At 32.6% G+C, this 12,845-nt stretch overlaps 1 protein-coding gene across 2 annotated transcripts; it reads right to left on the bottom strand.

Moving 5' to 3' along the window:
* Positions 1–1,210: 1,210 nt before the first annotated feature.
* Positions 1,211–6,952, bottom strand: LOC18055300 (cyclin-A2-1). Of its 2 annotated transcripts, none has more exons than XM_006450496.2 (12): positions 6,748–6,952; positions 5,373–5,736; positions 4,916–5,159; positions 4,433–4,563; positions 3,913–4,005; positions 3,630–3,763; positions 2,823–2,898; positions 2,484–2,560; positions 2,356–2,389; positions 2,123–2,272; positions 1,876–2,010; positions 1,211–1,696 (listed from the first exon to the last, which is right to left on the bottom strand). In XM_006450496.2, the coding sequence occupies exons 2-12, from the start codon at positions 5,697–5,699 to the stop codon at positions 1,637–1,639; spliced, it is 1,461 nt and encodes a 486-aa protein (XP_006450559.1). In that variant the 5' UTR covers positions 5,700–5,736; positions 6,748–6,952; the 3' UTR covers positions 1,211–1,636. The 2 variants fall into 2 exon arrangements, with proteins under 2 accessions (XP_006450559.1, XP_024034278.1); XM_024178510.1 differs by having other exon boundaries at positions 5,373–5,728; positions 6,748–6,939.
* Between the last annotated feature and the right edge of the window lie 5,893 nt (positions 6,953–12,845).

Here is a 12,845-nt window from a genome sequence, read left to right as displayed (position 1 = left end):
ATAATTATAATAAAAATATCAGAATTAGAATTAAAATAAACAAATCAGCGTTAGAAGATTCTTAAAATAATAAATAAATAAATAAATAAATCAGGTTTATTTATTTTAAATTTGATAGAACTTGAAAAACATTTGATACTCTTAACACAAATTGCCACCTCTACAGCTCTACTGTCAATATTTGATACAAAAGTAAAACACTGAAGCCCTTACATGAGAAATTGCGAACTATAGGGATCTAAGTGTTATTACTCCTTTGCCGGTGCATGTTAACTTGATTACACGTGTGTCTGCTGTCTTGTACGTTGAACCGTTGGATTGGTCACTGGTGGACGGCATGTGATATCACTATACATTAATTTTTGTGTTCAATCGACTCAATGCTCACCTTCGATAAGGACGATTATGTAAGTTTATTCAAAAGTATTGTCCTTAGCAAACCTTTTACGGAATGTTTCATGAAAATATATACGCAAACATTTTCTTTTTTTTCTAAATGAATTTATAATCTATCACCAACAAATATTTGTAAGTTTTAATTATTTAAAAACACGTCCAATGGAAACACTTTGGAAAAGAATCCTAAGCCAACACATTCACATTTTTGCCCGACGAGTCCACTCTAAAGTACCAATTTATAGTACTATTAATAAATTAGAAAGCTTCGCACACGTGGAAGGTCAATTGATGAGTCAGTTGATGCCCTCCCCTTGAGGAAATATTGTTTTCATTTGTTTAAGTTTATAGAGATCTAATCTGAGAGGAATTAACAAATAGCATAATTCATAATAAATAAATAAATAAATAAAGGGAGTAAGATCCCACATAGCAATACGCTCTGTTTCAGTTGAAATATTTATATCTATAGTCAGTATGTAAGCAACCACATTGCATCAAATGTACAGTATAGTAGAGCTAAATTACTAATAATAGCTACAAAAAGATTTTTTTTTTAAAATTACAAAAATATAACAGACCATACCTGAGAATTTCTAGTCATATCTAATTCCCGTTAAAAAAAAAAAAAAAAACTCGCACATATATTTGCCCCAAAGTTAGAGGCTAAAAATGACATGCATATTGAACCCTAAGCCGTCAAGCTCTTTGGAGTTCAGCTTGTTTAGTTACTTACTGGTCAAGTAAATGGATCAGGAAAAGAGCGACACACAATAAAGAATATGGAGCAAATAAAAGAAAAGAATAAGGGTAGCTATAACTTTTTTTTTTTTTTCGGGCCTTTATGATTAATCAGGTGTTTAGATACAGAAGTACTCTCTGCATAGCTACATCTTCAATCCTACATGTAAACTAGGGGGAAAGAAATTCTAGCCGTTGTTAAGACTTCCCGGAGGCTGGGAAGTTCTGAAAATTATTCCTCAGAAGACATATAAACTGTCTGTCTAATTGGTCAGACTCCAGCAATTACAGGTTACAATTTTTGACCTGGAAGCACCAGAACTGGATAAGATGCTACAACAACGATGAACAGACAATAAAGGCAAACCATAAATTAAAATTAAACGGTAAAATGTGTTATGATGGGAACCCAGATCACCCTCCAAGAACTAGAATGGAAGCGCTGTGTCAACAGGTTGTGTAACTCATCTTATGAGGAAGAATCAGCTATTGTACTTGTTCATCTAGAGAAAACTGATAGAACTCGCTCTGTTGGGGTCATGGTTGCCACACATTTGAACTGCCACGACAACAGCAATTTTATAAAAACAGATTGTCTAGCTGAAGTGGTATAAGAAAGTTAGAGCAGGTTTTGGCATACTTTCCAAAATAGTTCCAAGTTCTCCGGAACAACTTGGATGCATGATTAGTTTAACTAGTTCATATGAAAAATGATAGATGGCACTAAAAATCAATTACCTTTTCCTGTCTATATTTCTCACGTATGGCATTTAGTGAGCAACCGTCAGTATTGAGCTGCAAATCTTCTAGTGCTAGTACTGTACACTTCAGCTCTGATGCCTTGTAACTAGTATAATGCTCTAAAGTTGAAGTCTGCAGCAGGTTCACAGAAAGATTTAATTTAGGTAATTTTATCTTATTCGGGAGTGTAAAGAATGAACAAAACTAGGCCCTGCTAGATCAATGAAACAGAAAAAATGCTGACCCATGGGTGCTCTGACTGATTAAGCGTCCATTTGGCAAGGAACACGGCAGATGCTGCTACAAGGGAAGGCCGAAACCTTAGGAAGCTATACTCCAGAAGAGTCAACTCAGCCAAGTAATTTGCTAGGAATTCAAGCTCCAAACAAGAAACCTGAATATCAAAGCAATTAAGTTGTTTTACTAAATTGTTATTGAAGAAATTAAACCAGGGAGTATGATTTGCATTTAGATTACCTTATGTGAAGCTTGAGCCGCTTGAATGAATCTCCTAAAAACCAAAAATGAGGGATAAAAAAAATTAGTCTTTTGCACTATCAAGAGGTATTTGGAAAAGGCTAAGGAAGATGCTGGTGGTGCTTTACCTTAGAAATGATTCTGTGGTGGGAACAGATAATTGAAAGTGCAAGAAATTCAGAACTTGACTCTCCATTTTCAAAACCTGTCAATTGACTTCAATTAGCAACCTTATAAATCAGAATGGGGAAGAACAAAGGCAAGATTGGACATTGCAAAATTGATAAATTGGGATTTTTCAGAACTTGAATATCCTAAGAATACTCTCTATTTAACTAAGCAGATCGGGTCGACTAGAAAATGCTAGTTTGCTCTTGGGCCAATTATTTAGGAGAGATGACAAGAATTACATGATGCAGCAGAACATATGGTCGGTATATTCATAAAATTGCCAAGTAAAATCATACCTCTTCTCTCGTGTAGGTATTATCTGTGATGAAGCAAAATTCTTCCAGTCGTGGTGCAATGATTTCTTCATACTTTCTTTAAACCACAGTGGAATAGGAAAAAAAAAGGGAAAAAGGAATCATTTAGTGCAATAATCAAAATAAACATAATATCTGATGTTCACTAATTTAGGAATATTCAAGTTATGTCGACGATATGCTATTTGAGTTAGATTTCAAAGTTTGAAACAAATTGATGAATGTAAAGCAATACAAGATAATTACTGCACTTCCTCATCTCCATGCACATTCACACTAGAGAGATAGAATGTCTTCATAATTCAATTGAAGAATTCTTTATATGTCAAAATAAAAAAAATTGATCAAGAGATTAAAAAGGTAGGAGTCTAAGAAAGGAAAACAAAGGTCAAGCATTTTATTACGTTGCAATTATTCTTTTAAACTTCAAAATGACAGATATTCACTACGAAGTAGCATACCCAACATGTTCAACTAACATTATAAATCTAAGAAACCCTAGTTCTATTACCAACCATTTGAAACTTATATTATTTGATTTATCTCTAGAAAATGTGTCAAAGTTGACAAAACATTTGTATCAAATGTACATTCAAACTCAAGAATGTTCACCTGTTGATGTCATCATCAGCATTTCAATACAGAAACATAAGAAATTTTTTCTCCCCCCCCCCCCCCCTTTCCTGATAAAAGCCTCAAGAGAGAAATAAGAAACTTTCAAATGATGAGACAGATATCACAAACTAAAAACATACAGCAATTAAGAAAGTGATAAAACTTGGAACTTACGAAGCAATTAGCATGCAAGTGACACCAACAAGCTGGAGTCTTTGCTTCGGAATATGATTTTGGGAGAGAAACCGATCAATGAGATTCACTGTGAGGTAAAGTGTGTCTGGAACCAGCTTATATTCTTCAGAAACCTAAAAGAGGAAACATAAACTATGAGTTTTGATCAATTATCTTAAAATTTTGTGGATATAAATATACATTTTTATCAAATTCATTTGAGAATAAAACATCGCTATTGCATTAAAGCTAGGTAAAGGCAAACTGTAGCAGGCTGACTCACCTCCACAAGCCAATCAATCAATATTCCCCGCATGTTTGGAGTGATATCTTGCTGCAACTTTTCCATATAAGTTGTTGAAGGTCTTTGGTCAAGCTGAAAAGAGGGAATTTTCAGAAAATCAGCATTAAATATGTTTACAACATCCACTAAATCAGTAAACAAGTATCCTTTCTTTGCCAAGAAGCATTTCAAAAATGAAAAAAATTTTACTTAATAAACCAAACTAAGTATAGTCTGTCTGAACAAAAATCAAACTGAACCCATAATGCTTTCTCCTGGTCCCAGCCAAACAAGAAGACACTTGCAAGTGGACATCAGAGTTCGCAAGGATATGATGATAATCATAATAGCAGCCAGCATAAATAACTTAAGAGATTGGAAAAGGCCAGAAACAACAGCAACTTTAAGAAGTTCTTTAAGAAGCAAACCTGGTTTACTTAAGCACAGGCAATGATAATGACATCCAGTGAATGAAAAAGCACGGTAACAAGTATTAGAAAGTAGTAATTACAACACAAACCTCTGTAACACGTATATTATTGTATATATCAGGGGCATATAAGCTGCACGCTTGAGGATCTTCCAGGTTTGAATCAATATTCACAATGCTTGGACCATTTGATTGCAGTTCTTCGCACAAGTTGTTTTCTTCTGCATAACCCAATTAAAAGACTGTCACCTTTGTGCATAAGTTTAGAAACAGAACTCTGTAACCTGCACATTTTCTTTTACGTCTTACTTGAAATTTTTTTTCACATCATTAGATTCTTTTGTCTCCCAAACATCAATCACAAGATTAAGTATAATAACAACTTAATAAGGGCATAATGCACAATTTCTGTTGCATAATTTTTGAGAAGACAACAAATGCATAACCCTTCCTAAATAGCGGCATGCAATGTCATTTAGAAGATATCCTGGCATATAATTGTGTTTGCCTTACAGTTTATACAACTCATATTTCCATTAACCGTTCTAAAATAATTTGAAATTGAACAGAAACCTTTCATTTGATGGCCTTGGAGTCCAAAAGGTTTCTCTGAAACATGTGTTGGATGGTTCCGATCTGCTTTGCCACATTCACTTGTGTTTTCTGTCACCTCCTGTGGTTCCCCCATCCTAATTTTTGACAATTCTTCAGCTAACTTTTCTTTTACATCTTCTTCAACAAGTAGATTTTCTGCACAGACATCTGAAGACACCTTTGCAATCTTCTTTGGAGGACTACTACTAGGTTGCTTTCTAGTCTGTCAACCAGCAATATCAACAGATACAAAAATTCTTATCCTTATACCAAAAAGTTTTCAAAAATAGTAGAAGTTGATATAGTTTCTAGACAAACAAAAAGTGTCGCGCCATTTCTTTGTTGGTATTATCACTGTATACAAAAACTGACCATCTCCCATTTTTAGTGGTCTGGTAAAATCAAACAATCATGTAGACAAATGTTATGAACTCACCTGAATTTTAGCAAAACTACTATAGTTTCTATGCGAATTTTCACAGATGTTGGTTACATCTTTAAGTACAGCCCTTCTCTTATGCTGAATGCCTGAGGTAGAAGTCACAGAAGCTTTGTTCTCATCCGACGCTCCCCTTTTGGAATTCATTCTTAGAACATGCTTGTGATCTGGTTTAAAGGTAGGTTTTGAGGAGGGAAATATCCCTCCTGATGTTCCCAGGGCTTTAGCTTTTGCTCGTGTGATCCGTGAAGTAGGCTCTTCAATTTTGGCATGAGTTTTATTTTCTTTATTTATGTTCACATGCCTTGAAGAAGAGCGAGGCATGACTTAATCTGAAATGCTGTTCATTGGACCTGCATTTCTATTGCCATTTCAGTGCAAAAAATAAAAACAAGAAGCTAAAACGTAGGCATGTAGCCAATAAAGCAATTGTGCAGATGCAACAAATGCTAACGCTAACATATTAAACATCAAATGCCAAGTACAATCAACTGTTCTCATAAGCAAGCATTGGTAGATTCAAAATGTTGATGTTATTCATAGCGATCTCAAGAGGAGCAGATATAGCATATATTTGTAATTACTATGCTTTTGCTTAATTCTGGGGAGCACAATAACTAAAGTCTTTTTTACTTGAGAACAGCTCATGTTTACATCTTCAAAAGGATTAGTTTAAACAACAGATCTCTAAACCAAATCGGGAGCATCAATAACTTCAATCCCCTTTTAAAGTTAAAAAAAAAAAAAAAACTACTTTATTTTTACACAATCAAACGATTTTAAATATTTGACCAGGAAACATAACTTAGAAGGACAAGAATGCAGCTAAATTATGAAAGCCATTTTGCTTGCAGATATTAATTACACATTTCAGTTTTTCTTTTATTTTTCACAATTTATCAGAAATTAAACACACATTCGTTCTGCATTTTCACATAAGCCAACCAAACCCTAACCTCTGGAAAATTTGGTCACCTTTTAGCTTCAGGTTCAAATAATAAATAACATTCAAAGTTCAAAATACAAAAGTTATCCATCCTCTGCTCCAACCAAAAATTCCTCCACTAATTCGCTCCAGGAAACAGTATTTGAAAATATAAAACGAAAACAAAAATTGCACATTCAAACGCAAATAATTTAATGACAAAAAAAAATTGTGCAAATATGGTAAATGAAAGGAAATATCTGAAAAAGGAGACTCCATCACAGATCTACGAAACGAAACTCCAAAACAATATCGTCATTGTCTCGTCAAAGTCTGTGACTCTCATCGATCCATATAACACAACGAAACAACAAAATTTAACACGGGAAAAAAAAAAAAGGAATGTGTAAGCAAGTATCCGAGAGAATAGAAGAAAACCGAGCTTACTGAGTGACTTGGAGCTCCGAGACCTTTCGAATCGGGTCAAAAAGAGCTCTTGAAAAGAGAGTGAAGAGTGTGCGTGAATTGTGATTGTGAAATTTGAGGAGTGTGACTGGTGTTATATTACTACTGCAGGAGCAGGGGCAGGGCCGCAGCAGTGGGGAGCGTGAGCGGGACGGAGTACAGTTTAAACTTCCAAAAAATTTCTTATTTCCGCTTCCGCATTTTACTGCTTCCACTCCACGCTCTTCAGTTTTTTTTTTTTTAAAATATATATATATATATATAGAAAAAGAAAATACCCAAACAGATCCCCAAAGTTTATTCTAACGTAAAAATAACCCCCAACTTTTTAGAAATAAACATACAAAGCCTCTACTAAGTTCTAGCTAGTTTTGAACTGTTACAATTATCACAATTTGTATGGCTCCGACTCCGAGTAAAATTAAAATGAAACAAAAATAAGTGAGGTAGTAAAAATGATTCTATTGTTACATCAAAAAAAAAATTATCTCTAAGGAATTTTTTTTCTTTTGGGTCATAAGATTTAAATTGATGTAGCTTTGATTTTATTCTTAAAAAAATTCATACGAAGAAAAAATTGTATGTGATAATTTATAAAATACTATTTCTACACTAGCCTCATACTTTAATTTTATTCTTAAAAAAATTCATACAAAGAAAAAGTTGTATGTGATAATTCATAAAATATTATCTTTATACTAGCCTCATATTTTAATTTTTTTCACCTACCCATTCTATGATAATTTTTGTTTTCACGTCAATTTATTGGGGGATGGTTCTCACTTTTTGGTGAACAAAGCCATCACATGATGCGACGAGACTAATCTACAATTTCAACTCTATTCACATAAGTCATATAAGTATGTTATGGGTCCATGTAGGTATTAAATCATTTTTCCCGACACTATATACATTAAACACACTTCATTATTAACCTTATTATATTAAGATAATAAGAATACGTGGTTAGTCATATCCATTATTATAATTTACCATATCTAAACTTAACAATACCAATCTCACCATTATGTTGATCTAAAATGTTTGGAAGTCTTAAGCTCCCCCCCCCCCTTACCTAAACTTTGTTCTTTTTATTAAATATTACACTTGTCACGTCAACCACCAACCACTTTAAATCACATCTGCCATCAACCACTTTTTTATTATTTTATTTATAATTCTAAAAAAAATTTAAATTATAAAATTTAAACCAGCCCAAAAATAGTGCTCGCAGGTCGGGGTGGGGGGGGGGGGGGGGAAACGTCCCCGGGGCAAGAAAGAGAGAGAGAGAGAGATGAAGAAACTAACGCAAGCGTGGTTATGTGTGTCTAGTATTAAAAGTTAATTGTATCTAGGTCTATAAGGAAAGACTTCAGTGGCCTGAATGTTGTTTTCGTTTTTGATTTGACCACGTGATTTAAATATTAATCAGTGGTCCGTGGATTATATGTGCGGGAATCTATAAATGTGATCCACTAAGATATTGCCGCGTTTGCATGCCTGGTGAAGTCAATGCGGAGTGCTCTTTTGGAAAGAACTATGCGATTTTCGAAATGTTTAAACTTAAAATTAGAATTAAAAAAAAGGAATTTTTGTGGATTTTCAACCACGAGGTAACTCTTGTAACTCAAAATAATAAAATTCTTTTATTTTGAATAGGTTATTTCAATATACATAGTCATATTTCATTTTTTGTCTTTTAATACTAATTTTAAATTTTTTAAGAATTTTTTTAAATTTTTCTTTAAATTTACATTAAACTTACAAATTACAGTTGCTAATCTCTAGTAGTACATGTATCATGCTTTTATTATTATTCATCTTTTATTAACTGGTAATTAAGTAGCTGTATTTACTTGCCGACAAGACCTCCACGAATAAATTTCAAACAACTTTTAGCTAACTGAAGTCGAATTTTTGGAGGTGCTAAAGTAAAATTTTAGTCCATATATTATAATTAGAGCACCTAAAAAGGGTGACGACTAATAAAAGAAAGTCTCAATGATTTCCACTTTATCAATATAAGCACGAAATCTTAAGAAATTCAAGAAATCTAACAGGTGTAGCCAGATGAAATACAAACATATACATTTAATCGTCTACAATGACTAAATAATAATAATAATAAATAATAAATAAAACCACCCAGCGTTTCTCTATATTTAATTTAATTAATATGTTGCGGTGGGCAACCGATGAGGGTTAATGCTGTCTTTATTATCCAGAATCCAGATAGATATTGATAATTTTTGGAAAGGGGGAAAAAAAAGAATGGGGGATTTAAAAGAGCAAAACTCTCCCTCAAAATCTAATAAAAAGTTTTATTTCAAGAATCAAATCAAGGCTTTAGAGTTTTTTTTTTTTTTTTGAATACTAGTTACACACCAGATTACTGCATTGCACAGATATTTACAAATATTTACAACTGTTATCACAATAGTATATTGATATTTACAATCAGACATACCTAACTGGGACTTATATATGATTACTTTAAATTTTATGAAATACATGCTCAGATAAATTGCTCTTACAGACGAGGAATGCCCCCCTACTTCACTTAAATTTCGTAAAGAATAAGAAGTTATAAATATTTTTAGCCCCCACAATACTTTTGTGGGGGCTTGAACCGCTGCCCTGAGCAACCCACCACTTCAACCAAGGCCGAAGTGGCAAGGCTTTAGAGTTGGTGGAAGCATTCATGGGAAATATTTGCGAGCAATTATTGCACACACATTCACAAATTCTAATTATGCCAAATTCAACTTTCATTTTGAGAGGGTGCACTAGTACTTGATTCAAATTTTTTTACAAAATTTTAAGAATCTTAAATTTGGCTCTTTTGCAGCCATTTGGAAAAGGGGTCCCATGACCATAAGCAAATACGCTCGCAATTGAACCATTGTTTGGGATATTGACGATGAGGACAATAATTTTGAATAGTTAGTTGAGTGGAGGGCGCTTGCCTAACTAAGAGGAAGGCAACAACTTTATAGGATTTGATAGAGCCAAATTAAAATGGTCCCCATTGTCCGCTCCCCTTTATTTTCTTCCCCCACCTAATCTTCTGCATACATTTCAGGCTATGAATCGTTTTGTGACTTTAAAGGGTAGCAAATGCTTAAGTCCAAGTGGCTAGAACCACTCACTCACAATTGTAAGGGAAGTGGTTCGAATCCCTTCATACGTATTGTGGGGGTTTAATTTAAATGTCTTTTCTTAGAGCCCCCAGAACTTGAGTGAATGTAATTTTTCTCCCAAAATAGGAGTTGGTCGTCCCTCAAATATTTGAGAGAGTTAAAAATTTGAGCGGTGTTATATCAGAATTGATGTAAACGGGTCTCAACAATTTATATGGCGTAAATATCATGAACATTAGTTCTCTTCAAAAAAAAAAAAAGGAAGCAAATTAACACCCCCCCCCCCAACAAAAAAAAAAGTTCAGCTTTTTTCTACATTAATTGACCCTTTAAGGGTCTCCATTGTTAGTAGTATAGACGAAAAGTTGTTCTAATAAAATGCAGTGATTCTAATTGCGCGTCAAGCCAGCAGCTAAGGTTTGTGTGTGCGCGCGCTCTTACAAACACATTCATCACGGAGAGATTATTTTATGTATCAAAGATCAATTAATATTAATATAATACGTGCATTATTATTTAATGTAACTACTCATTTATCTAGTAATTTTTTTTTAAGAAAAATAAATGAAAACCTAATAGGATGCTATTAATTGATTATATCATAGAACTAATGTGAGAAACAAACGAACCCTTTTAGATGCTCCTTTCGGCATTTTTAATATGCATTTTAAAAAATTAAATTGAAAAACAGAAAAGATACGGACCAAAAGAGAGGAGAAAAAAAAAATGTTTTTGGCTTCAATCATTAGCTATTTCTGCTTTTAATAAACAATTTTCGATTGGATCTTGATGATGTCAGTGACATATTCAAACCGCTTTGAAACTTGTTTGTTGTTTTCTTAAAATCATTACTTTTTTTTTTATTCCTTGGCTTCATAATTAAGAAGACTTTGAAATCTCGGTCTTTCTTTTATTATTGATTATTATTGATTATTATTATTATTAACATTTTGTTCGTGGCTCGGCTCTATCAATTAATTCTACTTAATAATGTGAATTAGACGAAGTCATTCGTGGGTGTTTTCATTTCACGTGTAAATCTTTTGATTTGAGATAGCATATAATATATAGGCGCTCCACCCCCACTGTAGCCCACCACCATCGTGCTAATTTCTCTATGTCAAATTAAACATCAAAAAGACTTGAAAAGCATTGTCATCGTGTTCGCTTCTTTTTGTAATTTGCAGGCTTTAAATTTAGAGCAATACCTTTACACCCACTTACTAGAATGAGCAAGTCTTGAAGTTGAAATGTCTATCATTTATCACCTATTCACTCGTTTATACGATTACACTTTGGTTCTGTTTTTTAAAAATGGCGTTTCAATCTCATATACTTCTAAGGCCTATGATAAAGTTACTACAAAAAGTTTTAAGATTATCCCCCTCACCGTTTATGTTGATATATATGGTTAATTGACGGTGCGAGGTTCCTTGTTATCAGCTTAAAATCAAATGTATTTGAAAATATTAATCATTTAAAAGTCCATTGACTAAATTTGATAGTTCATTATTCAACACAAGCAAAATGACTTTATCAAAAATCACAATTTTAATCACACTCGTAGTTATTTTCTCATTTTCTTTCTTTTTTTTTTTCTTTTTTTTTTTTTTTAATAGATTGCCATCTCTCGTTTCTCTTAGTAGTTTTAGCAGAGTGCTTACAGAGTTGAATTTGGGTAGATACAGCATTGAACTAGCGTGAACTTTATAATTATTTTGGAGCACGGGAAAGCTACATTCAAATTATTCATATTAGATTTGTATCTTTTAACTGTGAATGGTTTAAGATTTAACATAAAGTTGTGCATAATTAATTTTATAGTTCTGCAGCAGCATGGAGCGTAAAAAATAGTAAAATCACCTTTAGAGCTTATGGAGCTTAGCCTTTTTTATAATTTTGTAAATAAGAGAAGCAGTTTAATACGCGTTGTTGTTGTTGTTGTACATAGATCAAATCCAACAAATAATAATTAGAAATTGTGTTTCTTATTATACCGTCTCTAACATTACGCACAGTCTCCAACAGTCAATGAATGCTTAGAAAAATAACCTGAAACCATGCATTTGTTTCGGAGGCAAGCAAGATTGCCTGTTTAAACTACTGCTAGCTACTGACAACAACAAAGAATGATAATCATATTAATAGGGTATATTGTACATAACTCAAAAGGAGGAGTGATTTGCAGAAAAAAAAAAAAAACAAGTTGATTGGGTGGGTGGATATGAATTTTTCATATTAACAATCATGCCTTAATCCTAAAATTTTTCTTCTTTTTTTTTCTTTTTAAAATCTACTAGTACTTTAAAATGTGTTTATTGAAAATTAGGGTGCCAAAACGAATAATCAAATCGAATTTGAATCGAATCCTAAACGAATTGGGTCAAAATTCTGTGGATTCGGATTCGATTCATTTATTAAATGAATTGAAATTTTAGGATTCGAATTCAATTCGATTATTAAACAAATATTCGGTTCTATTCGTTTAATTCGTTCAATAGAATTAATAAACGAATCCACAACAAATCGAATTGAGTATGAATTCGTTTACAAAAGTTAAATAAATAATCCAAACCATAAAAATTTTCATTTCATTTATATATTGTCTTATTATTATTTATAATTACTAGATTAACTTTCAAATTTTAAAAAATTTTCTTAAATATTTAAGAATAAATAAGTAATTTAATTAAATGAATAGATTGTATTCAGTTTATTTATTAAATAAATTTTAAACAAATAAACGAATTAATGTCTTGAAACTCGAATTCGATTAGTTTAATTAACAAATCAAATCGAATTCACCCAAACCCATTTAATTCGCTTTGAATCGAATCGAATAAATGAATTTTAACCCAAATTACCACTCCTATTAAAAACTTAAAACTTAGCCTGAATTTATTTAGCAAACTTCAAAAATCTATATCTAACAAAGACAAG

The sequence above is a fragment of the Citrus clementina genome, unplaced genomic scaffold (assembly GCF_000493195.1).
Source record: "Citrus clementina cultivar Clemenules unplaced genomic scaffold, Citrus_clementina_v1.0 scaffold_1, whole genome shotgun sequence".
Taxonomy (NCBI): Eukaryota; Viridiplantae; Streptophyta; class Magnoliopsida; order Sapindales; family Rutaceae; genus Citrus; species Citrus x clementina.
This window is presented reverse-complemented; position numbering and strand designations above follow the sequence as displayed.

What these genes read in the sequence shown, in the direction of transcription:
- LOC18055300 (XM_006450496.2), bottom strand. Translation starts at nt 5,699, where the DNA reads ATGCCTCGCTCTTCTTCAAGGCATGTGAACATAAATAAAGAAAATAAA. An exon ending in GTAGTTTTGCTAAAATTCAG is followed by an intron (nt 5,160 to 5,372) that starts GTGAGTTCATAA and finishes GCTGGTTGACAG; the next exon opens with ACTAGAAAGCAACCTAGTAG. An exon ending in ACCACAGAATCATTTCTAAG is followed by an intron (nt 2,390 to 2,483) that starts GTAAAGCACCAC and finishes TTTGGTTTTTAG; the next exon opens with GAGATTCATTCAAGCGGCTC.